This window comes from Macaca thibetana, chromosome 14 (genome assembly GCF_024542745.1).
Source record: "Macaca thibetana thibetana isolate TM-01 chromosome 14, ASM2454274v1, whole genome shotgun sequence".
Lineage (NCBI taxonomy): Eukaryota > Metazoa > Chordata > Mammalia > Primates > Cercopithecidae > Macaca > Macaca thibetana.
In genome coordinates this window covers 30,071,062-30,099,017 of record NC_065591.1, presented here as the reverse complement: position 1 = coordinate 30,099,017, position 27,956 = coordinate 30,071,062, and the positions used below count along the sequence as shown (strand labels likewise).

The 27,956-nt window shown below is 41.7% G+C and overlaps 1 protein-coding gene across 15 annotated transcripts in view; it reads left to right on the top strand.

Annotated features, from left to right (window-relative positions):
• The window catches only part of CD44 (CD44 molecule (Indian blood group)), a 91,551-nt gene that overhangs the window by 18,644 nt on the left and 44,951 nt on the right, over positions 1-27,956 (top strand). For all 15 annotated transcript variants that reach the window (XM_050758748.1, XM_050758747.1, XM_050758746.1 and 12 more), the window contains exons 2-3: positions 18,267-18,432; positions 21,923-22,056. In XM_050758748.1, coding sequence (XP_050614705.1) covers positions 18,267-18,432; positions 21,923-22,056 — 300 coding nt within the window. The remainder of the gene's footprint in view (positions 1-18,266; positions 18,433-21,922; positions 22,057-27,956) is intronic.

The following is a 27,956-nucleotide window of genomic DNA, read 5'->3' as shown; positions in this document are numbered from 1 at the left end:
GGAAACATTTTTCCTCTAGAGACAGGGCAGTTGGGGCAAGGGATGGGGAAGCAAGACATGGATACTCCAGGCTAGTTCTTGCTGGGGCTGATGGGTCTGCTCAGTGTGGCTCCCCTCTGGGACATGTTTGGGGCAGCTCTCTCGCCTCTGAAACAAGCCTCATCAGATCATCCCCAGGCTTCCTTCCGCATAGTTTCTGATGATATAGGAAAGGAGCCTGATTATCTATTTGAACTGCCTGTTCTTTGTATTGTTCGGAAGGCTAAAGTCAACAGCCACTTCTATATTCTGCATTGTTTGCGTTGTTAAAAACTCTGGAAAACTCATCTGATTTCTTCTCCAAAAGTAGCTTCCCAGAGCCCTGGGAGACATTCAGAAATAAGATCCTTTTCAAATAGTCCAGCAGGGACCAGGGTCTCTCAGAACCAGCTCTCCTATCTTCTTCCAAAGGCCGGAATTGAGAAGGCTTACTCCAGCCCACATAATTGAGTCTCTGGGCTGTCAAGGATGCATTAGGGGGATTTGCCTCTGGTGTGCTGGGTGCTCAGAAAACTGTGTGAGTTGCAGAGATAGAGCTGGGTTCCAGTTCTGCCAGTCACCAATTATGTGGCCTTAAGCAGTTTACTTAACTTTTCTGAGCCTCGATTTTCTCTTCTCTAAAATAGAGTTGTAATATAACCATGGCTTAGAGTTGTGTAAGGACTGATGCGATCACAGACTTGAAACCCTTGATAGAACAACTGGCATGGAGTAAGCATTCAACAGTTATAATTAAGATCATTGTGATGATTGCACTTGGGGCCTCTCCATCCACCATTCTGCCCCAACTGTGTTCCTGCTGCACTTGAAAATGATTCCAGCTGCCTCTGGAAGATTTTCATCCCGTTTCTGGGCAAAACATTAGCCAATAAACTCTCATTGAATTTGGCAGGGCAGGCACACCAGCGAGCTGACACTATGTGCATACGGGCTTCCTGGAACAACTGTTGCTGAGCCAATGAAGCAGCATGGAACGTTCCGGGAAGCAGGGGTATTGCTGTAGCTGGTAAAAGTGAACTGGGAAATGCACTCCAGGTCCTGTCTTTACTTGCACAATTACAGTCAATCTCCCAGGCTGCTTGTCTCAGCAGGATCAGCCTCTTCCTGCCTTCTGTCCCGGCAGTGGCAGTGGGTGGTGGGGCTGGAGGAAGAAATGGTACTTTCCTCCCTCTCAAATGCAATTGTTTCTTTACAGTGTTGTTCTCTGGCCTCAGAGAACAGAAGGGCCCTTTCTAGAGGCAGTTTACCAGAGTAGCTTCCTTTTCACTCCGAGAAGTTTGGAGTTTCCCAGAGCCCACTTCCTCCCCAGAAGCGCAAGCTTGGAATTTCTTGGTTGCTGATGAGGGGCCAGCTTCTGAGTGCATAAAGTGTGTCCATCGTTTTTAATCAATTCTCTCATCTCCAAAAATATCTTTAATTGCCTTTAGCTGCTTAGTTCTGCTCTCCTCTAAAGAAAGGAAGATCTGGCCCCTCCCAGCCACACCTTAGAAGTGAGTAAGGCTTTTGCACCTTTTAATGGGAGTATTTACATGTGTGTCAGTTTCTCATCCGCTTTTAATTTCGTGAGAGTGTGATTTTGGACTGTTGTTTGAGATGAAAGAGCAGATTATCAAAGTGCAAATGATTTTTTCATGGTGCAAACACATCATAAATTAGAACCTACGAGACCCCTTTGCAGTGGGGAAGACGGGCCAGTCATCCAGGGTTTCCTCTTCCTGTAGGAGCAGGGAAAAAAACGGACATTTATTAAGCATCTGGTATGATCCAGACTCTTTACTGGTGCTTTTTCTATATTTATTCTCTAACTCCCATCAGCCTCTCTTTGAGAGAGGCAGCAAATGACAACTGAATAAATGAATGGCTGAATTTCATCAGAGCCAGTTTACAGGCAGAGAAACTGAGGCTCATAAAGCGGACGTAACCCGCCAGAGATGTCTCAGCTCTTATGCGGTGGGGCTGGAATTCAATTCAGAGCTCCTTCTCCCGTTTAACACTACACTGCAAGTTTCCGTTCAGCTTCATGGGATTAATCCTGTTCTTCTGTCCCTAGAATGGAGGCTTGAAAGTTCAAGACATCTCCCTTTCCTAAGAAATTGGATTTTTCTGGCTCCTTTAGAATTAAGGAGCTCAAAACAATTCAGAACTCTTGGGAGGCATCGTCAGGAAAGGAGGTGGTGGAAACTTCCCTCTCCCCACTCTCCCTAGGAGCAATGGGGCCCCCAAGACCACCAAAGATCAGGGCGCCAGGTGGGGGATGCCTCTCGGCTCCCCATTCATTGTTCAACTGGGGGCCACTCAGCAGCTCCTAAGGCACGGATTGTCTCAGAACTGAAGAATGGTTCAAACTGGCCCAAGATGCTGAAATTTATTGCAGGGAATATTGGGCCAGTGTGTAGCAATTTAGGAGCCTTCTCTGTGAGGGAATCGGTAACTGCTGCATTTCTGTTAATTGAGACCTTTCCCTCCAGCTTCGATGGGGCAGGTTCTCATATCTGTGTGCTGAAAGGCATTTGTTTGGTGTAATCTGAGAGCAGGATGCTGGCAACACTTTCTTTTGTGTTTTGCCAATTGTTTCTTTTTACTGGCCAGTCCACCCTGTCTGACGCATTCATTATACCATAACCACCTTGACACCAGAGTGAAATGCCATTTCTCTGCAGGCAGGAGGGAGTCACGCAGATTCCTTGAGTGTTTGTAGAGTAAGTGAGAAAGATATGTAGCCTTCTCCTAGAGGCAGAGGGCTGGGTTGACTAGGACCTAGAGGTTTTCAAATCCAACTCCATCCTTGTCTGATAAAGTAAACGAGGGCTCAGAAGGTAAAATGACTTCTCTAAGTACTCACAGCTTATCAGTGAGAAGCCTGATATTAAAACTCCAGGTCACTAGACCTTCAACCTAATGTTCTTTCCACTAAACCAAGTTAACGTTTATTGTGCCCCATACTAAATGGCAGACACTGGGGACACAAAGATGAATAAGGCATGGTCCCAGTGGAATCCACTTTGGTTATATGAGTTAGGACACTTGAGGCAGGATCCTCCTTAGAATGGTGTTTTATAAAGTCTCTCTCTCTCTCTCTCATCTATCTCCAATCTATCCTGTCTATCAAGAGAAAACCATATAATGTAGAGTAAGAGCCCATGTACTGGATAATTAGGCTTCTGGCTCCTAATTATCAGGAAGCCTGGAGGTCTTGAGTGGTTGTAACCAAGGATACTGAAAGTGGTTGGCCAGTCAATGAAGAATTAAGTTAGAGTAAGGGCACTTTACTTTTAAGCTGCCTTTTATACACTTTAATCTTTGAGATGATTGGCTAATATCTGTTAAGTACCAGGCTCTTTGCAGAGTCAGGTTCTTTGCTAAATGATTTAGGTATATTTCTTCATTTAATACTCAAAAAGCACCCCATAAGGAAGGTATTACTTTTACTTTACTGATGAAGAAACTGAGGCTTAAAGGTTAAGAAAACACAGCATGCATAACATCCCACAAGAGCTCAAGCCAGGACTTGGACCCAAGTCTTTCTTGGATCTTTCTGATCCAAGCCATATTTGGAGTATGGTTACTACAATCTTACAATACAATGAGGGTAAATCCTTGCAATCACCAGTCACCAGCAACTGTGAAATAATGGATGGCATAGATGTCAGGGGGTCAGGAGAGCCTTATAAGCATTCAGAGGGCTTGGGAGTGGACACATCACAGTTGCACTCTGCTGGGCCGCTCTGTAAATCTCTGGTTGGATCTTGCCTTGAATTTTTTCTGGTCAAGACTCAGAAAGGATAGATGTAGCTTCACTAACACCAATTCTACCCAGCTTGTGACCCAAATGGAACTCTTATCCCTTAAGCCAGGTCATTCAGTTGTTGTAGCCTTTGCCTTCCAAGTTTCCCTTGTCTACCCTACTGAGTTTGAATTCTAAGGACATCTCCTTATGGACTGTGGAAGGCAAAGATGAATTCCAAATCTTATTTAATCTGTGTGTTGGGGGGAGGAGGAGTGTATTTCCTTTTGCCAGGTATCTGAGCCTACAAAAAGGCCTGTAATAAATAAGTAAAATATGTCCATGAGTTCATAAAAGAGTGAGCCTTAGACATACAGACCACCTGTCAAAAGAGGCCTGTCATTCTCTATTATGATATCCTCTTTTATTTTCCGTGTAACACTATCAGTATCTGAAATTACCATATTCATGTATTAATCATTTACCTGTATACTATCTCCTCACTCTAGAGGTAAGTTCTTTGAGGGCACAGATTGTGTCTGACTCTCCAGCACCCAAGATTATATCTGGCTTGTATCATCCATATCATAGGGAAGGTGCTGTGAATTGACACCTTGCACCATGCCTTATGGGAACTAATGGTGCTTTGAGAGGCACAGATTTCATAGAAAGAGGCCCACTTGTTCCCATCCTGATGGTTCTAGAGTTGCTCTCCAATGTCTATGGTGAAAGAATGTGTTTTTGCGAGGTATGGTCTCATGTCACGTTTGAGGGTCATTTATTTAAGGGAAAACCAAGACTTATTTTCTTTGACAACTGCACGCAAGGGTCGTTTGTAAAGTCCTTCATTTCCAAGCCTCTGGATCTTTGTATGGATCATGCTCCTTAAAAGAAGGAAGTTACATTTGGCCTGCTTCAACTGAGCATGGAATGGTAAAGATTTTGGTCCAAACCCTGTGGCTTGAGTTGGATTTAAAAGCTTGTCAGAAATGAGTTCTCTGGAGCTTGGCATTTGAGACTGGCATCTGTTTTTCCAGATGAGATTTCACAGATTGAAACCTCAGGAAGAGGTGTGAATTACAAGCAATTAGTTCACAGGGCAGTTGGAACTGTAGTAATCCTGGAAATCTTTTGGCCCGGATTTTAAAAATATCCCCACAATCCAGCTTCTCCCTCTGTGGCGCTTCTGCTTGGAGAGGTTTATGTAACTCCCCAAAACATCTAAAGAGTGACTAGCAGTAGGGTTCTTGGACTGCAACGGAGACCCTGCTTCTTGTGTGCATGCTCTTGTGTGCACAGACAGAAACAGACACACACGTGCACACACACACAGACACATACACCCATGTTCGCTTTAGCATCTGATAGAAAAGGAAGAGCATGAGGAAAGACAGAGATTGAGTCATTAACATGTGACCAGGTGATTTCTGAGTCCTCTGACTTTGAAATCAGTGGAAACCTAGAGCTCTACTTTGTCACTTGTAATGCTTTGTTGTTGCAAATAAATATTTTTGCAACTGCATCACTTCATTGCTAATATATTTGAAGAAGGCAAGATAACCTAAAGGCATGAATCTTGTTCTGTCTTAATCCACCTATAGGTCAGTGTTGGTTGCAAGGTAAATTATAAGGGCTATTGGCCACCAAGTGCCAGGGTTATGAATGATTTACCTTTTTATTTTTTTCTAAACTGAAACAAACTCATGGTTGTTCCTAGAAAAGCATGCACCCTCGCTTGCATTTGGATAAGCTTCTTTGAGTAACAGAGAAGAGGCCACTGGGATTACAAGGCACTTAGTGCCCATTGGAGTGTGACTGGCATTGTGCACCCTGTGAATTATAGTGGTGGTATGGGGAAAGGAGTTAAAAAGCATCAATCTATGGAGTATGCAAACCGGATGGCATCTGTCCTGGGAAGAACAGACGTCCCTCATAGGAGAGTTAGAGGACTATACCAGTCAGGCAGAAATCCAGTCCATTCGTCAAGCTTTTCCTCTTGCTGTGGTCCCTACAGGGTCAGCCCTGTTTAGGCTTGAGCCTCCTAAATCCCAGTGCAAGACCAATTTCTCTATGAAATCCTCCCTATCTCCTTTGGTCTCATAGCTACTTCCTGGGAGGAGAAAGTAGTAATCGGCTCCCACCCGCCAGCTAAATTTGCATGGTATTAGCAAATTCTAACCCAAGATGTTAAAACTATCTGAGAAGAGGCATGACTCTGCTTCTTGTCTGTACTCTCCTAAAGATGCAGCAAGGAGAGAAACATTTGCACGTGGCCCCTGAGAAAGAAGAGATTTGTCTGTCTCACCCCCTGCTGGTGCAAACTTGCACCTCTCTCAGCCTCAGTTTTATTATGTGTATAAAGTTTCAATGATCGAAATAGTACTTATCTCATGTGACTATTATGGAATGGAAATGAGATAGTTCATGTGAGGAACCGAGCACAGAGCCTGGCACACAGTAGGTGCTCTATTAGTATTAATATCACTGGAAAGCCCAGCTGGGGCTCAGCAGTAGAAGCTACCAGAGCGTTAGTGTTACAGCCACATCCTTTACCCCACCATTCACATGCATTTCATGGCCCAGCGTGAGAATCCACATATTCCAAGCAGAGAGCCACAGCTTTGATAAACTGAGTCTTAGCTCACTCGTGTCAGAGACCAGGTGTTATCCTGGGGTTTGACTCCTGGCTCTTGCCACATTCATAGCAGGATGCTGAGTGGATTGTACTCTGAGCTTCACTTGTTGCATCTGTGAAATGGGGGTGATTATTTGACTTCTCAAAGTATAGCATCTGTTAAGGCACATAGACTACAATCTGACACAAAATAGCAGCTCCATACATTGCAGAATCTTTTCTTTTTCACTTAAGGAGATGTTAAAAGAGGCAAGAGGAAAGAAAATCAAATTTGGAGATGCCCTGGGCTGTGTGTTGAAGTTGGGCTCTGGTGGAATTACTGGTGGCCTTTTTCTTCTCTCCACTTGGATGGCTGCATCTTCAAGGACAAGTCTTACTGCAGTTTTTGATAGTATAAATCTGGCCAAGTCCACTACTTACCCAGCCCCAGTCTCCTTAGAGTAGGATTGGAAACTTGGACTTTGCTATCTCTTCTGCAGAGTGAACTAGAGACTATCTTTATGAAAAATTTTAAGTTGCAAGATACTTGTATTCTTGTTACTGAGGGGAAAAATACAAAAATGATAATACTAAGCCTGGCTGATGGATAGCATTTTTGCACAATGTATTTCATTTGGGCTGCACCTTTGAGCTGTGCTAATTGCTCTGAGCATCTGTTTTTATGTCTGTTGCATGGGGTGATTTACCCTCCTAGATTTCCAAATGCTTTGGAGCCCCTGGTTCATTGCAGGACTTACTAAGTGGTGGCCATCAGCATTTTGATTGGCCCCTACCACAGTATTTTCCAGACTTTTCCACTGAGGCTCCTAGGGCTTTGTGGCAGGTGCCAGGACAATTGATGGGGTAGGGTGGGTGCTGGATGAGAATGAGCAGCTGGTAGGTTGAGTCTCTGGGTCTGCCCTTCCACCCTCACTCCAGTCCCCATTAGCTCAGCTCGATTTTTAACCACTTGAAATATTGTGGTTGTGCCCAAGACATCATGGCAGGGAGAGGAAGAAACGTCTGAAAACCATCAATCTTTTCTCTGTGTGCTGCCACTGGTCCCATGGGCCTGTTGACAACCCAAGTTGAAAAAGCAGCACCACTGGGGAATGGGGAAAATTAACAGAACTGGAAAATCTGAGTTGAGATCTGGGTTTACCAAACTCTCCGTAAAACTTTGAGTCTGTGAAACTTATGTCCATTAGTTTCCTCATCTTTTAAATGGGTCTGTAGTACCTACCCTCTGGGCCTCACAAGGCTGCTTTTGGATGTGAAAATGCTTTATAATTGGTGAAGGAAACTCCTACATGGCAAGAATAGCAAAGCCTGATGTACTTTAATCCATTCTGTTCTGCTGAGGGTGGAACCCCAATGTGTCTTAATTCATATGAGGTTTTTGAGAAGCTTTCTGAGATTTTAATACTGTCCCAGGTATGCACATCAACCCTCTCACTTTTATCCCCCAAGCTCCAAAAGTTTCATAACTTTTTATTTCATCTTGGGTGGTAGGAAGGCAAGGTGTGCCTGGGGGAGCTACAGTGAGTTATTCAAGGTCACATAATTAGCTTATAATTAACAGAGTTTAAGCTAGAACCAGTGCATCCTACTCCCAGATGGGGGCCCCTAGCTCAACTCAACATGTCAGCAACCATTAAGCACCCCTGAAATACAGATATTACCTGTTAGTAACAGTTTTTCAGCCTACCTCAACTGTTGTGAGAGTCTTCCCTCAAACTAAAGCTAAGCAGTTCCACAAAATGCCAGCTGTAGACATTAGCAGAAACTGTCTACTGATTAGGTGATGTATCAGTCATTGTAACTACCCATAAAAATAAAATCCAATGACAAAACCAAGTGGACCAACCTTATTTTCTACTTGCAAGAGGAAAAACCCTATCTGGGCCCCAAGATGCTTTTTAAATTTCATTTACCACATCCTGGGTTTGTGCTAGTCAATCTGCTAAATCAATAAGATCTGAAAAAGCAGAAAACAAAGATCGTGAGGCCAGAGGATTTCCTGATCACCATGGCAACACACAGGGGTAGGCACTGTGGTTTCTCTCCCTGAAGACGCACTCGTCAAAGACTACTTGGTGTTACAGAATTCTAGTGCAGTGAAGCAACAGTTCTGGGACACATACTTTCTTTTGCCAGAAAGACTCTGTCGGATCCAGGATCAGGAGTCGGGGGTTAAACAGTTCTCCATACTCTCACCTCCAAGTCCCCATCATCCCATCAGGAGGCAGGGACAGGACTGCTCTCCAAACTCTCAAAACAACCCCAGAGCTTTCTAGACTGTGCATTGGGTTGGTCATTTGGTGGCTTTGGCTGAAGGGCCAGGGTAACAGCTAAGAGAAGCCTGAAGATTCTTCTCCAATGTGACAGGACCCTGTGGGTTCTGCATTGGCTGCCATGACAGGCTCCGTGCTCCACAGAAAAAAGGCAGAGAAATCAGGGGGTCCAGCCAGGCACCAACACGCTGGGGTGCCGTGCCTTTCTACGTGCCAAGTGATGAATAGCTCAGTTGAAAGCAACCCAGGGCACATTCTGGAGGAAATTCTCTGGGTATGATTGTGCATGACTGTTTTCTCTGCTCATTAAACCCTCATCTGCCTCCAGGGCAATTCCGGGAGAGACTGAGTCACTCAAGACTCATGGTCTGCACTGGGCAGCCAAAGGCGATTCGGCCCCTAAGTGTGATTCTGGCCTCTTTCAGAAGTGGATGCTAAACAATACACCCTTTCACAAGGAGCCCATCACATGGGCGTCAGGAGATGGGGGCGAGTGATGTGGGGGCAGAGGGAAGGCTGTCGGCCCTCTAGACTGGCAGGCCTGTGGGGCAGCAGAGGGCATAATAGCTAGAAAGACTCCCAGATGAAAACTTCTGGGCTTTGAAACCTTTGAACAAATGAAGAAGAAAATGACTTCTTCGTGTCCTATTAAGACAGTGAGTTGTGGCTTTTTTGAGAACAGCTTGCTCGGACCTCTTATGAAAGATAGATCAGTAGCAAGAGCACTAGTGTAGGAGTCAGGAATCTGCAATTATGAACCCCTGAGTTTTTTTTTTTTTTTGATGTGCTGGAGGACCATGCTCGGCTATTCTTGATTTTACTTTCTCCTGTGTCACAAGAGAAATTGATTAGAAGCTTCCCATTGTGCCTCCTGGCTTTAAAAGTAGATAATCCAATTAGCAATAATGCTTTAAAACAACAAAACATTGTCCTTTTCCCTTCCTACTTCTGATCAGAACCAGCTCAGTAAGATTTATTAGTTGTGCAATCTGTTTTGGACATGAGCTCAGCAAATCAGAGGACAGAAATAGAATCCTGGCTTTTTAATGATAAACACTGTAAAAATAAAAAATTTGGAGAGCTTACCAGTGCTTCTGACTGCGCAAGTGGTTTGTGTGTGGCTGACTCCCAGGAGCTCGATAACTTTGGGTGCAGTCCACCCAAAGAGTCATGTTCCAGCTACATCAACCTGGAGCCTTAGCTTGGTCAGTCTAGATTTTTAGGTTTGACTGCAGACATCTCCAGATGTCACAAGGACAGCCTGTGTCCTTGGTGACCCAACCCTGGGCCAACCCTGGGTCCTGGAGTCCTCTCCTAAGAGCCCTGCCTAATTGTAGAGAGAGCATTCAGGCTGTAAAGGGCAGCAGGCCTGGGGGTTATGACTAGGTTTGGGCTTTCTAAATTCCCAAGGGTGTGAAGACCAACAGGTAGAATCAGAGAAAGCAGTCAACCCACTGTTGGGGAAAGCCAGTCAAGGTCAAGACTTCAGAATCTCCTCTCTGGGGAGAGAGTGAAAATTCCATTAGTGAAGTTTATTCCACTGAAGCCTAATCAGGCCTTGGTAAAGGCCCCTATCTTGTGGTCCAGAATCAAGGGATTTCTGATCTTAAAATAATATTCAATAAGCTCAAATTCTTCTCTCTAGGGCTCTCTTCATGATAACCTCTCCACACTTTATTAAAAAATGACATGAAGGGTAAGTGGGCCTCCTGTCATTTCAGCGTCTGACCTGTGCATAAGTTGGAATTTAACACTGGAAAATGATCAGCCAGATTGCCCAGTCTGAAACCCAGGTCCCACAGTGACTCGCACAAGTTACTTACATCTTCTCAATGAATCAGTTACCTCTTGTGTAAAATGGGGATAATAAAAATGCCTACCACATAGGATTGTTAGGAAAATTAAGTGAAATATTAGGTGTAAAGTTCTGAATACCTTGAACCCAGACTAGGCACTCAGTGTGCGCTCACTGTGGTTATCATGGACCACGAGCTGCAGGAATTAGAACACCATTGAGTAGTAGGAACCGGTTTTATTCTCATCTTCATGATGAAGCAACTTCTCCTTACATATAGCTTAATCTGGAACCAAAAATCTAATTCTGTCTCATCCCTCCTGAGGAGATGACAAATAGGGATCAGGCACAACTGGGTGGCTCAAGTTAGAAAACAAATTAACTCATTTTGCAGAATCTGGAGACGTCTGGTCTGGAGAACTAACAGTGCCCTCTCTTTGGGCATAGTACAATTGTAAGTTGTCTTCGGGTGGTCTTCATATGGAACGTACTGTGTTTGCCATGTTCCCTAGGAGATTTGGCCTCAGAAATGGCCCTGTGATGGTATGTGAACATACTGTTCTGTTACTGAGATGATGGCTTGCACATTCAGACAGACAAAGCCAGTTACAAAACTAAAAGTTGGTCTCTGAAACATTTGCTTTCTGGGAAAATAGCAAATGTTCACAGAAGCAGAGTTCTAGGTTAAAGACATTTTAAGTGTCCAATAAGGAATTCTCAGCAAACACCAGCTGGTGATTCTTCAGATATGATGTGGGAAAGGAACCTGATAGGTGATCTTTTTGCACTCTATAAGACTGAAGCCTGTCGGGGGTTGGAGGCAGAAAGAGAGCATTTATTAATTCATTATTTCATTCAAAATTTGCTTACCATGGGTGGCTGTATTGGGTACTGGGGATATAATTGTGAAGAAGGGAAACACCATTTCTGTTGTCACGAAGCCCACAGGGAAGTTCCAAAATTTCAGAATGCTGGAATTTCTGGTTACTGAAGCGACCTTGGAGATAATAATTTCTTGCAATTCTTTACCTGGTTGTGTCACAGACTTTACGAACCAATGAAAACCAGAGATGTTGCCCCATCTAAACACACACAGACACACACACACACACACACACACACACACACACATCCATACACACAATCTTGCATATAATCTCACAGGTCCATGGACGTGTTGAAGATCAGCTCCTGGATCCCATATTGAAAATCCCTTGCAGCCCAGCTCCAACACTAGCTACTGCATGAACCAGCCCACTCACCTCTCAGGAAAGTTTGGGAAGACGTAGATAATGGCAACGTGGGTGAAAATTACACAGTGCTCTCTTCCCACCACATGTTGTGATTTTCTACAACTTCAGAAATAACTGGGCTGGACCAAGAAGCTATTATTCCTCGCAGGCCCTACAATCTAGGCAAAGCTTTGAAACGTGCTGGGGCAATTTTATTAGAGATCTGTTTTCCTTGATCTGAGGCTTAGGGGACAGTATAGATGAGATTAATGGCATTTGGGGTCAGCGATGGTTTATCCAGGAGAGAATGCATAGTACCCGTAACCAGGAGCCTGGAGAGTAGGCAAGATAGCACAGAGGTTAGAACCCTGACTCTCCTGCTTAGATGACATTGGGCAAAGGACTTCACAACTTTGTTCCTCAGTTTCCTCATCTCTAAAATAGGTTTAGCAATAGTGCCTACCTCATAGCATTTTTATGAGAATTAAATTAGCTGAAGGACATAAGGCACCTAGTAAGTGTGCAATGCTCATTGGCTCTGATTATTAAGTGTCAAACACCATATCAAGTGTTTGACATACCTTATTTCATTTAATAGTCCCATAAACCCTGACAGATTAGCATTGTCATCCCATCAAGGAGGAGGTGGAGAGTCAGAGAGGTTAAGTAACTAACAACCTGTGTCACCTGAAGCGAGTGGCAGGGTCAGGAATTAAAGCAGGTTTGAGGAGGTCCTAACTAGGTTGAACTACCAACCTTCACAAAAGTTTGGCACTAGAGACTAGCTTTATAGGACAAATAAACCTTCTTTCAGAGCTCCTTTTTCTCGCTGTCCTGACAGCTCCCTAGCAGACCTCTTCCCATGTGGGTGGGGAGATAAGGTTCCTAGACACTGAGATACTGGTCACCATGACCCCTCTGTGCTGCCCACAGCCCTGTAGTAATGAGCATTCTAAAGGCCTGGTGGCATTTCTCCCATGGGAAGTCTCCTCTCTGAATCCAAAAGTGGCCTCAAACAGTCAGTGTTTTCTGTTGAGCCCATTTATCGCTCAGAGGGAGCCACTTGGGACACTTTATTCATTACATGATACAGGAGATTTATTGGAGACCAGAGGGCTCAACGGAAAACATTCTTGATTTATTTCCAGCCAGAAAGGCTTGTTTGAGAGATGCAATCAGCCATTTAGTATCAGCCTCTTGAGTCAAAGTGGATCCTGAATCACAGAGGTCTCTGTTTCTCAGGAGAGACAGACAGACATCTGAGGAGTCTTGCCTCTCTATAGTGGTTTGCAGCATGGCTAGCACCATTGCCAGAGACACTGGCACTCTGTCAAGCAATGTTCTGTGGTCCATGGCTATTCACATCTTAACCTTACCTTAACTCTACTTCATTGTGAATTTGGGCATGTTTCTTTATTTCTTCCCCTCTCTGTGTATTAGTTTCTCCATCTGGAAAATGAGGATACTAATATTACCCACCTCATAGGGATGTTTTAAGGATAAAATAAGTAAATAATTCTAAAGTGCCTAAAAGAGAGCCTGGTATATACATAATGAATGCACAATAAATATTAGCCACTGCTCTTGCTGTTGGCATTATTAATATCCTGCAGGGTAATAATTTGGGTTTGCATTTGTATCAAGGAAACCTATTGAAAGGTCTTCATAAATTATCAGGATATGAATGACACACAGCCTTGAAAATGTTGTCTCCTTTTAAGTCAAGAGGGACCTAGAGGAGAAGGATTGTGAACACTCACAGGATAGTTGACCAGAAGTGAAGTATTGACACCATTCTTGCAACTCCTAAGTGGCTAAATAGCATCAGGGTTAGGAGTTGGACTTTCTCATGAGATCAAGATAAATGTAAGCTGTGGAATTTTTACTTTGCATAGCATTTCTTCATCCAATCAGTAGCCCTTTGCAAATACCTACAATGTTTCAGGACCTGCTTAAGCCTTCACATCGAGGAAGGCTAAAGGTTGAGTTTATCTGTTTCATCCTGTCTTGGCTCATCACATGCACATACAACCACACACTCACTTGCATACACACTTATGAGTATGAGGAGAATTCAAAATGTTCATGGAAAAATGAGATTAAAAGAGAAAAGTTTAAAGATGTAAGCTTTTCTTATCACCATAAGTGCCATCACGTTCAAGATACTGTTATAAGCTATGATAGCAGCCGTTTAGTCCATCCCTTAAGAACTGAGGGTCCTGGGAATTTAATCATGTCAATGCAGTCTTTCTTACATTGTTAACTAAAGAAAAATGGGTGCCCTTTAAAGATTTTTAAAGATTAAGTAACAAAAAAAAGTCAGAAGAAGTCAAATTTGGACTGTAAGGTGGATGTCTAATGGCTTCTCCTTAGGAATTCTCAAAAAATTGCCTTTGTTTGATGAGAGTAATGAGCAGAAGCATTGTCATGGTGGAGGACGACTCTCTAGTAAAGCTTTTTCATACATTTTTTTCCTTCAAAAGCTTTGGCTACCTTTCTGAAAACACTCTCATAATTAGCAGATGTTATCATTCTTTGACCTTCCAGAAAGTTAACAAACAAAATGCCTTGAGCATCTCAGACAACTGCTGTCATGACCTTGGCTCTGGACTGGTCCACCTGCTTTGACTGGTACACTTTTGCTTTCACTGGACCACTTCCACCTCTTGGTAGCTATTCCTTTGATTGTGCTTTGTCTTCAGGATCACACTCATAAGGCCATGTTTCATCTCCTGTTACAGTTCTCAAAGAAATGCTACAGGATCTTGATCCCACTTGTTTAAAATTTCCATTGAAAGCTCAGCTCTTGGCTGCACCTGCTGATCTGGGCGCAATGGTTTTGGCAACCACTGAGTGGAAAGTTTGCTCAACTTTAAATTTTCAGTCAGATTTGTGTAAGCTGAACCAGTTGAGATGCCTATGATGTTGGCCATTGTTTCTGCTGTTAATCATTGGTCCTCTTCATTTAGGTCACAAATAAGATTAATTTTGTTCTTCCAAATTGATGTGGATGGCATATCACTGCAGGCTTCATCTTCAGCAACATCTTGTCCCTTCTTCAAACAAGTTATCTGTTTGTAAGCTGCTGATTTCTTTGGGGCATTGTCCTGATGAACTTTTCATAAAGCATCAATGATTTTGCCATTCTTCCACCTAAGCTTCACCAAAAATTTTGGTGTGTGTTCTTGCTTCAATTTTAACAGAATTCATGTTGCTCTGAGAGAGCATCTTTTCAAATATGTCTTATCGTTGTTAGTGCCTCAAACTAGTTCCTGTTCAGACATATCAAGTTAGTGAGAGTTGATTTTGGTACAAAAAAAATTGAAATCCATGTATAATTTTTTTCGTAACACATATTTTTCATGAACTTTTGGAAGACCCGTCATATAGACACACTCACACAATGCATGCATGTATTGTCAATGAAGTTATGTTGGCTTCTGAAACTCAAGGGATTTTACTGAAACTCATGAAACTCAAAGGATTTTACTGAAAAGTCTCAGCCTTAATTGGTTCCTCTTACATTTGCATATTCTGTCTGCCAGGTGGCAAGGTAGAATTGACTGTAATAAGAAAGAAACTACCATTTAGCTCCAATTATTGTCCATGCCTCAGAGTTGATTTTTAACCTGAGAGTGACAGCAGCCACCTGGGCCAGGGGCAGACAGGTAGTTTGCCTTTCCTGGAATCAGAGGCTCCCCTATTAGCCTTATCTTCAAGAAGCTGATAGGAATGCTTTGTTTTCCTTTTGTGTGCTGGAGAAGGAGAGGTCCCGGAAGGTCTGTCATGCAGATTGACAGTTTCCCTTTGTAAGACTGGCCAACTGAGGCCAAAGTTGAAAATGTCAGTAAAAACAAATAGTATTGCAAAAGGGCCTTATGCATTTCCTTCTCTATCATTTCATTGCCCCATCAGCCAAGTGTTGCATGAGTGGCTTAAGAGAACACCACTAGGCTTGAAAAAGAGTGAACTGCAAAAACACATTTTCTCCATTTCACCTAGTTGGTACTTCCCCCCATGTGCCAATGACGCAAACAAAAGAAAATAAAAATAATAGACATTGGCTTATGTATTTTCAAGTTCCATTTCTTGTTTCTTCTTTTACTATTTTCAGAATCAAGGAAGATAATATAGAATTTTAACAGTTTTCTTATCTCATTTTCATGTGTTAGACATTGTTTCCTAGTGGTTGAGACCTGCTTCCTGCTCAGGAAAGAGAAAGCAGTGGTTGCCCATACAATTCAATAATAATGACTCTATCTTTGTCATTATTTAACGATTGTTTAGGTGTGCCCATAAATAATACATACATACACAAAACTCACCTTTCAGGGTTCTGGTGAAGATGATACAACACAGAATCTCAAAGGTACTGGGTACCCAGGGACATTGCAGTAATAGGTCCCTTCTCCCATTGCTGTCAGCTCAGAAATACAGAACAGAGCAACTGGGATTCAGGAAGGAGACTACAGGCTCTAGATAGAAGTAATCACTCACTTCCTTGGGCAACTCACTTCCCTGAGCCTCAACTTTCTTGTTGGTAAATAAGTGGAATCTTCCTACCCACCTCTAGACCTGTGTAAGAAAGGGATGGAGCTGGTTAATGCCAGTTCTGTCTGATTCCAGACTGGGTTCTTAACTAACAACAAGGAGTGGTGCCTGGCCAGGCACCTGGGTCATTGTCCCAAGATGATGTCAACATGTCTCCTTAGAGAAGGACTATCATTGAGGCCTAAGGAAGTGTTCAGGAGGAATCAAGCTTCACCAGGAGAGTTTCAATGTCTTAACCCTTTGCATGCAATTTCCTCAAGTATAAACTGGGGATCATATAGTCCCAGGAGTTTTCAATTACAGCCTTTGAAGTCTTTTGAGATTGTTACACAGGATCAAGAAGAATAGGATGATTTCTAGCTCTCTATTGGAATTTCAGATTAATGTCTACAAAATTCACTAAAGTCTTTGTATTGAATAATTCTTTACCCAATTGATAGCAGTTAGGCTTCATTTTCAATGCCATTAACTCCGAGAGCAAACGACAGGCTTTGAGTCTGCCAAAATATTAAAAGTGTATTTCTGAGGAAATTTCAATGAGTCATTCGTTTATATAACAAATACTTGTTGAGCGTCTATTTTCTATTGGGTACTGTTGTAGGGGTTAGAGATAACAGCTGCAAGCAAGTAAAAGGCCCTTGCTTTCTCAGAGCTTTCATTCCAGGAAGGAGAGAAAGAGAGTAACCACACACAACAATAGATGACCATGCTGTTGTGAAGACACAAAAGCCAAATGAGTTGAGGGAGAGACTGGGGGTTAGATAAGGGTGTTTAGGGAAGCACTCTAAAGTGAGGTGATGTGGAGTTAAAATTCTGAAATACAAAATAATGAACCACCTATGTGACCATTAATGAACCACCTATGTGACCATTTGAGGATGGAACATTCCAGACAGAGAAGAAGGCAGATATAAATGTTCTAGGATGCGAAGGAGCTCAGAGTGTCTGAGAGAACTGAAGAGAAGATTTGTGTTTCGAGCAGAGCAAGCTACTTTGAGGTTAGAGAGGGAGCCAGGAGCCAGATTATGTTGGTTTTAGCCATAATAAGAACATATATACTGGGTGTGAACATAAACTGTCGGAGGTTGTAAGCCAGGAAGAGAGATCACTTGATTGTGGAAAAATGCTCATAAGATTAAGTGGAAAATTGACTCTCAAATCTAGAACTGTATATACAGTACCATTTCAATTATGCAAGCATATGTGTATGTATATGTGTGTATGTGTATATAGATACATACTTTATGTATATATGCATAAAGTACATGTGTGCGTGTGTGCATGTGTGAATGTGTGTATTCAGTAAACAAACTGGAAGAAGATAAAGAAAAGTGTTTGCTGTAGTTTTTGTAGTGGTGGATTTATTTTCCTTCATTGCTTTCTTGTGTAAGTTTTCCCTAAGTTCATATGACATCAGTAATCAAAATTAAATCATTTGCTTTTTAAAAACTTTGTTGCAGAGCAATCAATGGAGAGAATGTAAGAGTGACACTATTTTACTGTGTCTTACCTCAGATTTGAGCTTAATATCATGGTGCTTTGGAATGCTGGAGTGAATTTTGAAGGCTCTGGCTAGCAGAGAAGTTTATTTGGCTTTGGCTTTTGGTTTGTTCTTTTTTTTTTTTTTTTTTTTTTTTTTTTTGAGATGGAGTCTCGCTCTATCACCCGGGCTGGAGTGTAGTGGCATGATCTCAGCTCACTGTAACCTCTGCCTCCTGGGTTCAAGTGATTCTGCTGCCTCAGCCTCCCAAGTAACTGGGACTACAGGTGTGTGCCACCACACCCGGCTAAATTTTGTATTTTTCGGAGAGACGGGGTTTCGCCATGTTGACTAAGCTGGTCTCGAACTCCTGTCCTCAGATGATCCACCTCCCTCGGCCTCCCAAAGTGTTGGTATTACAGGCGTGAGCCACTGCACCCGGCCTTATTTGGCTTTTTAAGGAGTCTGTCCTAAAGTGAACTTCTTACTGTCTCCAAATTATGCAAAAGAATCTAACATTTCTATTTCTTCTCATAGATTTGAATATAACCTGCCGCTTTGCGGGTGTATTCCACGTGGAGAAAAATGGTCGCTACAGCATCTCTCGGACGGAGGCTGCTGACCTCTGCAAGGCTTTCAATAGCACCTTGCCCACAATGGCCCAGATGGAGAAAGCTCTGAGCGTCGGATTTGAGACCTGCAGGTAACATACCAGCACCCGACCACTGGCGAAAGCTGGCGGCCTGGGACCAGGGAGCTGGGCTTAGAACTGGAAGGCTCCTCTCCCACAGCTGAATGGACTATTGCCTAAAGAGTCAACCCCACCTATTAATTTGGCCAAGTCAATTTGGAACCTGTATGACAACTGGAATTTAAAGTCAGCTAAAGACACCTTTGTGAATCATAGAGTGGGAACCCAGAGGAAGCCATTAGAGCTTTCCTGGCTTTGAAGAAGCTGCAATATCATTGTCAGAACCACAAGGAAACATAAACCAAATAACAGTGTTTAAAATAAATATGTGGCTGGTAGAGTCTTGGCCCTGCAGACTTGGCTCAAAGCAGACTTTTCAAATTACTCTACCTTGCTCTCTCTTCAAAAAAAATTTTATTGGTTTCTCTTCTATGTTTCTCTGGTTTGAAAAAGTAAATAAAAAGGCATGAAAGCTATTAAGCTATATTATATCAAGTTATATTATTATATATACCAGGTATTCTAGAGCTCCATAGAGCCTTCCTCAAACTATGGCTCCAAGCAAGATAATCACAACAAGCAAGGACTTTATTTTTTGAATTTCCAATGGTCTTGTGTTAAGCAGTGCACAAGAAGAGCAAGCCATGATGGCAATCACAGTGAATTGTTTTGGTTCAGTTTGTTTTCTTTAGAAGAGGACTGAGTAACCTCTACAACTGCTCTAAGCTTCTACCCTAGCCTGCAGGTGTGCTTTTGCAGTGTCTTTAGGTGATACGATTTCCCTTTCTCTGCAACACACACTCACATGCACACAGACTGCTTTTGAAAAGTCAAGCTGCAGAACTCTTTATGGAAACCATGAAATTTAAGTTAAGTGCTTCTGTCCTCCCACACTGATTATAGTCATGCACCCACATTATGAGTGATGGCTGAGACTCTTGCTGAAAGGGGAAAGGAAAATCTTTTGCCTAAAACTGCCCTGTCTGATATGGTAGCCACTAGCCACATGTGGTGACTTACACTTAAATTAATTAAAATACTAAAATTAAAACTTTAGTTCTTCACTAGCACTAATGACATTTTAAGGGCTCGGTTAGCCACCAATGGCCAGTGGCTACTGTACTGGATGACCCAGGTTAGAGAACATTTCCATCGTTGTAGAAAGTTCTATCGAGCAGCACCACTCTAAAATAAAGAGCAGATGTACACAGACATCTGTATGTGTTCAGAGCTAGGTCTGGGAGAATATGAAAGGAGCAGAGAGAGGGAGAAAGCTCTGGTGGCTACTGAACTTATACTGTAAGATGCAATAAGGAAAGGCCAGTTAGCAAATCCATTATTCTATTCCCAAGGCTAATTGTTTAATTATGGCCCTGACTAGGCCACTGGCCTAAGAAAGTGAATTTAGTAAGCTGAACTTCGATTGTGCTGAACTTCGATTGTGAAATACAAACAAGGCATACTTGCAAAATATAGAAATGCTCCCATATGCTGAGGACCAGGGGAGTTCTTACAACCGCCACTGGCCAATCATCAAGCACTTAGATGCTGGGAGCCCTACTGCCCACCTGGCCAAACCCTCACTTAATTCTCAAACTGCACTGTTGATCAATATTATCACCTCATTTTATGGATGAAGCAACTGAGGCTTAGAGAAGTTACACACACAGTCTGCCCAAAGAGGAGTTGGGATTCTGGTTCTGCTTAGCCTGAGCCCAGGACAGGATTTTAATGACCAAGCCCTCCTCAGGGGCTTAAAAGGGGAGGAAAGTATGCTCTCTGGATTTGCTAAATATTCTTTCCTCCTTGTGAACAATCACTTACTCATGCCACATACACACATATAAACTTTAATATCCCCAATTTACAGTTAGCATGACACATAAAACTGGCAGGCAACATGAGGTGGCAAAAACTCAGTAATAGCTTACAAAGAGAATGCAATAGATTCTAGAATGTCGGTGTTATCCATACTTGATGACATGATGTGATGGGGGTGAGTTGGCAGGTAGGTTCACCAAGAAGTATTATTTAGAAAAAGAAAAACTGTGCCAAAGAAATCTATCATTTCACCCATAACTGGTATTAAGGATTGCAAAACTTATTTCCATAATTTCACTCCAGTAGCTATGAATCAGCTTTCTGCCATAGGACAGATGGCAGAGTCTCATGGGCTAGGATAAAACCTTAGCAGCTACTCTCTTTTGTCTACCCCACCCTGATTGGTAGCAACTCTTAGATATATGAAAACTTATTACCATTTAAATGTGCCTGTATCCCCTGCCAAGCTAAAGAGGCTTTGGGGAAACCAGTTTGTCTGTTTAGATGAGAAATTAGTCATGCGAGCTACAATTGCCACATAGATAGGAGTTCTGTGTGCTTGGGAACTGCAGACTCAGAGACATTTCCATGGGTCTTGCAGGGTGATGCACTCCATGCTGTTGCCCCTGGCAGGAAAGATGAAAAGCAACAAAGTGCATTTTAGCCAGAATTGAATTTTGAAAAACCTGCTGGATTTAGCTTCCTCCTCTCTGCCCTCCTTCTGCCACAGCTTCTCTTGTACATGGCATTTTCTCAGCCCACATCTCATTTTTTTGAGGCATTTTATATTCAGAAAAATTTGTGTTTTTAGCACAATTAAAAAGTAAGCAACTTTTTAGCCATCAGGATGCTGCTAGAAGAGGCTGGGCTGTGTATGTTGTATCTGAAAGGGCCTCCAGCTGTAACACACTCTCAGAGATACCTTGGCGGAGAGAGAGGGGCTATGCGTTTCTCTGGCTGTGCTGCTTCTGGAAAGTTCCTGAGCTACATGAGCCATTGCTATCTGCTTACTTAATTGCTATGACTCCTATTGTAATGATGGTTAATTTATTCCCACTGGCAATAGAATTATGCCTGCAATGCTCAGGAGGCCGTGTGCTGTGCTGTGTACTCGGCATATGAACAAGGCTTTGTGTTTAGGATAACGGAGTATGGAGTAAGGGGACTCGCAGGAAAAGTTGTGGCTGAGAAAGAAGCAGGGGAATGGGACATGAGACAGGTCTGAAATATGTGCACTGAAATGAAGAAGCACCCCTTCCTATCTATGGAAGCTGGCCATTTTGTGTATTTTCTGGAAAACATGAAAGTAATCCAGAGCCAGTATGAATCTCACATCAAAACTTCTCTCCTCTGTGACTCACGCTTCCTTCTGTTTGTTCAGATAGACTCAACACTGCTGAACACAAATTTTATTTGAAACTAATTATTCCTTTCATGATTTTTTTTAAAGCTCTTTATAGGTCTCTAAATAAAATCACTTTGTTTCTATTAGTCTTGTTGATCTCTTTCCCTCTCTATGCTGTTATTTTTGGATTTCACATAACTCAGTTGTTGAAACCTCCGATATCCCTAGAGGTGAATTGAGTGAAGAGTTGCACGGCATTAAATGTCATTCAGTGGGATATTATGAAATTCCCATCTTAACCTTTTAGGTCAATATCCTCTTGTTTTTCTCTTACAGGTACGGGTTCATAGAAGGGCACGTGGTGATTCCCCGGATTCAGCCCAACTCCATCTGTGCAGCAAACCACACAGGGGTGTACATCCTCACGTCCAACACCTCCCAGTATGACACATACTGCTTCAATGCTTCAGGTTGGTTCTCAGGGGGGGTGTCTGTTGGCATGAGAGGCTTTGGGAGCCTGGTCTTTGGAGCTCAGCTCAAGTGGGGATTCTCATAGCTTCCATTTACATAACAAATGCTCACTCAATATCTGTACAGCAGAGTCAACACTCCTGTCTCCATGGAGCTTATATGCTAAACTGGGGAGGCAAACAATAAACAAATAAATATTAAATACCCTTCAGGGGTGTCCAGTCTTTTGACTTCCCTGGGCCACACGGGGAGAATAATTGTCTTGGGCTCCACATAAATTACACTAAAACTAACAGTAGCTGATAAGCTAAAAAACAAACAAAAATCACACACAAAAAAAATCTCATAATGTTTTAAGAAAGTTTACGGATTTGTGTTGGACCACATTCAAGGTCATCCTGGAACACCCGTGGCCTGTGAGCCGCTGGTTGGACAAGCTTGCCATGTATGAAGTCAGAAAGTGATACAAGTGTTGTAAAAAAGAGAGCAGAGTACAAGGCTAACTAGTGTCAGGGATGCTTTTATTTTCTGAGAAGGTGGTCAGGAAAAGTGCCCCCTGGCCTGTTGTGAGAATATCAGTGCTCAGAGGGGAGAATGCCAAGGAACAACGTCAGAGAGCTAAGCAAGGGCCCGCTAACAGGGGGTGATTCATTCTCAGTGTGATGGGAAGTCATTACAGGTTTTGAATAAGGGAGTGACATGAATCTAATGATAGCTTCGGGGTGTAAGTCAAATGTCTTAGCTGAGAGCTATTTATTATATGAGAGGGCTGGAAAAAATTCTTGGAGAGTATATGGTATGCCTTTGACCTTCTTAAATATCCCTTACCCAACAGTTAAGAGAACCAGAGGAGAAGAAACCTAAGTTAAGATGTAGATGCTAGGACACAGGCCAGCCTTTCTCTATGTCTTTGTGACTTTCTCCCAACCATTAACCTAGAAACTCAGGCTTATGAGCCTTATTCAAGTCCTAGCAAAATTAAATAGTTCTATGCATCATGAATTTTCAGAATTTTTTGAAAAGAATCAAAATTATAAATGTCAAATATCTGGATGCCACCTGTCAAAAGTCTTACCTCTTAAACTGGGTCTTCTGTTCCCATGGAAAGTTTGAAGTTGTGTGAAGGGAAAGATGAAGCCTTGAGGTAAACTTGGTACATCTTGTTGGAGCATCAGTTTTCCTCAAAGATGGGAAGGAGATGTTAAATTAGCTGGAAAGGGACTTAAGACATTAACAGCCTGAGACAAACACATATAAATATATATATAAAATCAAGATATCACAGATATATATATACCATATATATCACATATACCATATATATACCATATACATTTATGTTAGTAAAATATAAAAATCTGCATGGATTTTTAAGCTATAAAAAGAACATCAACTTAATTATGAGATCTTCTACCTACTAATAAAAAAACAAAAATTAAAATTAATTGTGAGATTACATCAGTGGCTTTAATCTACACCACCCACTCTTTGTTGTGTGAACAGTAGGTATCAGAGTGGAAATTCAGAGAAGAAATCTAGAGTTTAGGACAAAGTATCAGGGCTGGCTAGTTGAAATGGAGTGTGTGAAGCCAGTAGATTTTGACAAAAATTTACAGGTCATTAAACCTATGGAGAGACACACAAAACAGGAACAGAAAACTGTATAATGTTTACTCCTCCCTGTTATATGAGTGAAGAACACAAATGGACTTTGATAAAGGGAAGGGAGTCCAATTAACGCTAAATAGTACACGACTCATACATACTAAGTTCCCATACCCATGTCTAGCATGTCACTCTAATGATATTATAATGAGAAAACCACATATAAAAAAGCAAGAAATAGACATAGAGCAACATGTGGTCTAGCTAGCTCCATCTCGGTGCAACAGGTCAGAGGGAGACATTGGGAAAAGTCTGTGCTTTAGACGAAGAGGTTGGCTCAGTGGGAAAGGGCTGGCCTGAAGTTGTACACTCCTGAGTCTCTGGGCACTGCTTATTGCATCTCCCATTGAGTCTTACTGAATGAATGTATGCAATAAATTATGTAGTTGCATACCCACATTGTCTTACCTGTTTTGCAAGTTGGTTTCACTTGCCAAAAGGAACCTCAACTCAAATAGGTAGAAGCTCACACTGTTTTATTGCCTGGCATCGAAGCCATCTAGGCAGGCTGCTACTGAGACTTGTTTCTATCCTTAATTTTGTTCATGAGGTTGGGTCCATCCCTGGAGTTGGGAGCAAGAGCATTGATTAATTTTCTTCTCCTTGGAGGGTTAGTTCAGTTGAAAAGTTTGAGAAGTACAGGGGGTATGTTCCTTACTAAAATGGATGAATTAAATAATAAAGCTAGAAGTACTATTTTTCCTTTTGTCTATTTTCCAAATTGACTCAATATTGATAGCTACTTTTGTAAGTTTTTAAGTTTAAAGGGAATATTTATTGATCACCTCTATGTGCTCAGTACTGCACTAGGCACAGATGGGGTAAGAAGGAACTGGAGGCTACATTTCTTGTCTTAAAGGAGTTAACAATCTCGTTGAAGCAATGAGACAAAAAAAAAAAATAAGAAAGAAACTGGAGAAGAGGATAAATGTGTTTAAGGATACATAAATTCTAAATGTCTTGAATTAGAGTCAGATGATAGGGGTATTAAGTGAGCTAAAGATTTTGATAAACTGCTGTATACAAAGGATTTCATTGCAAGGATCCCTGAATCTAATTTAGCCTGAAAGCTGCTAGTAGGTGGTCCTGTCCCAGTGCTGTGATCCCCCCATAAAACAGCTATAGGGACAAAAGTCAGCTCGATCTTAGTAGATAGCTTCCATAAGCTTAAAGTTTTAGCAATATTTTTAGAAAACATGGCCTGTGGCTAACAAATGAAAATAAGGCAGAACTTGAAAAGACCTTTGTGATTTTTTTTTCCCCCTCATTCTCAGTGGCTGAGGACCAATGTGAGCCTGGTGACTTCTGTGTGAACACAGAACTGACTTGAATTGATTCATTTAAGCTTGCTTTCAGTCAAGTGCCTCATTTTATTCTGAAGGTAGAATTAAAGGGAAGATTCTACATGTATTTGTTTATTCATTTCCTCCTTTATTCAACAACTATTTGAGAATATTTCTGAGATAACTAAAATGTATCCAGCATTGAAGAGGGTGCTTTTCTATCTGGAGATTAGTGGCCAGACTGAATAATTAATGTTTCTCTTGGTTATTTTGGTGTGTTGAAGCCAAGGTTTATGAGAATGCCCACCTCAGAGAATTTCTAACAAGTCCTCAGATTCAGGAATACCTCACCAGGTCTAGCTTTCCAAGCAGTACAGAGCTCATTAAATGGAAAGAAAGGCTATCTAATGAGGCCCTGGAATCCGACATGAGAGCATGAGTGTGTTAATTGCACATTTGGGTCACCATCCACTAAGTGTATTTGCCAGATTTGATGTTCTTTATAAAAGTTAAGGTGAATTGGAGCATGAAGGGGGTCCATGTGAACGAATGCTCTAATAATTTACAAAACTGTCTTAGGGTTTTTGACATCATGCTCCATTCTATTACAACTTGCTGCCTGGAAATTCCCAGTGTACTGTTACTTGCAGTTATATTTGAAGTTGGGGGAGGTTGCTGCATCCCTGGCATTAAGAAGCCATAATCCAAAGCCTGGTTCCAGGTATGCACAACATACAAATATCAGAAACATCTCATAGGTTGGGTCAGTTTCTGCTGATATTTCCATGAGAAACAAGATAGATACTCCACCAAATCTCCCAGGTTGGTTATATGCCCTTATTTTCAAGTGCAATAATTTTGGAAAATATTTTTGAAAACTGTAAAAAGCTAAATTAATATTAATTATTACTGTCCCCGATGACCTTGTGAATTTCTCACAAGCAGGGACAGAAGCATGCTCATCTTCTTTTCTCCTTTTATATGGTCTGGCATATAAGTGTTGAGTAGATGCTTAAAAGTAATAAATGAAGAGTTATAGATGTAACTTCCTTTAATTATTTCTTATGGCATTATCATTTAGGGATAATCTAAATGCTTGACCTGTACATATTTGGAGACCCATTTTGGGGGGTTAACATCTTAGGTGTGTTTACTGGAAGAATAGACCCTTGGGAAATTATATTGGTACTTTTTTCTTTTTTCATCCATTTAACACATTTTTATTGCATGTTTATCTGTCCCCATCACACATAAACGTTCTGGCCAAGACAGATAAAGTTATTACTCATCTGTGGAACTTATATATTTCTAGGGAGGGAGGCAGGTAGCAGGAAGCAGTGATTGAGAGATGTGCCATTAACAGCCATCAAGTAAGATGAACAAGATAAGTTTATATAGTGGTAAACATGAAGAAGAAATGAGAGCAAGATGCTGCATGATGGTGACAGGTGTGGGGGAGTGATGAAGCAGTTTAGATTGGATGATAAGGAATGGCCTCGCCAAGGAGGTGATATTTCTTTTTTAAAAAATCTGAGAAATCTTTTAGAACAGGCTTTGCAAGAATGGCTTTTCCTAAAACTTTCTGTTTTTTCCAATCGAATGTATAAAACTGACAGTTATTTTCACTATGAGGCCAAAGAAATGGGCAGGTTAAGGTTATCCTCTTTTATCTGTGGGAAAAGATGCTCGCATGTACTAGGAAGCAAACAAAACCTGTTTTGTTCAACTTGTGTTTCTATTCACTTTTATGCGCACGCAAAAATTATAGCAGGACACTTAAAATACTTGTGATAGCAGTCTGTCTGCCTGCCTCTCTTCCTCCCTCCCTCTCTCTATCCATCTATCCGTCTCCACCCATCCATCTCCTTCTTCCTCTTTGCCAGGAGCAATTCTGGGAGAAACTAACCTAACAAATAAATTTCCATTTTACATTTACGTATGCACACACACAGTACAAAAACTGTAATGCACAAATGGACTTAACCTTTCTACAGCAGCAAAACCAGTTTAAAGCTCTCTGAGGCTTTAGAGCTCAATTCAAGGTCTAGTCACAGAATAAAGCACTTTGGCATGAATGGAAGGTTGCTTCAGCTACTCTGCAGTCTGCTTTTAAGACACAAGGAATGAAATGCAGGGTGGAAGTTTCAGGGCCTGTTGTCAGGGGGCTTGAGACAGTGCTGCTCAGAGGGCTACCAGTAACATCTGTGGATGATCAGTCAGGTCCAAGATTCAGGCAGAAATATTTATTCCTAAAGAAAGGGATGAAAGAGCAGAGGATAAATGGAGAACAAGAGGAAAAAATCCAGAAATACCAATAATGAGATATGCCAAAACAGTAACCTTGAAAAATATTGTGGGCACCTAGGCCAAAGGTGGTCAACCTCAGAAGCAACATGCTGAGAAGCTGTCTATACAGAGTAAGCACTTCAAAAGATCAGCTAAATTAATAAATACATTACTACATTAATGAAAGACTAGAGATTCATTTGGTTTTTAATATTTCAACTGAGTAAATTCTTTGTTATGATTATGTTATTTTAACCTTCAGATTGTCAGGCTGTTCATGTTGATAAACATTTGATTGTGTGTCTGTCATGTTTTCTCATCATTTCTGTGGATTGCCCAGATTATAAATGATTTTCTCATGATAGTTCATACTTTACTTTTATATTTTTTACAATGTTCCTGCATTACCTTTATAATCACAAACTTAAAAAATCCTCCCTAATGTGTTTGCATTAGAGAAGGAGCCATGTCTATCTCAGGCTTCCACAGTGCCTGATATAGAATGTATATTTATTAATGAATGAATTCATGGGGGTGGGGAAATTTCTGGAAATTTCATAAGTTCCAGAAATTTATGAAATCAAGTAAAAATGGAAAACGCATCACAGAAGACAGAGAAATTCCTAGCCAACTTACGGAGTTTTGGAAAAAGAAAATTATTTGGG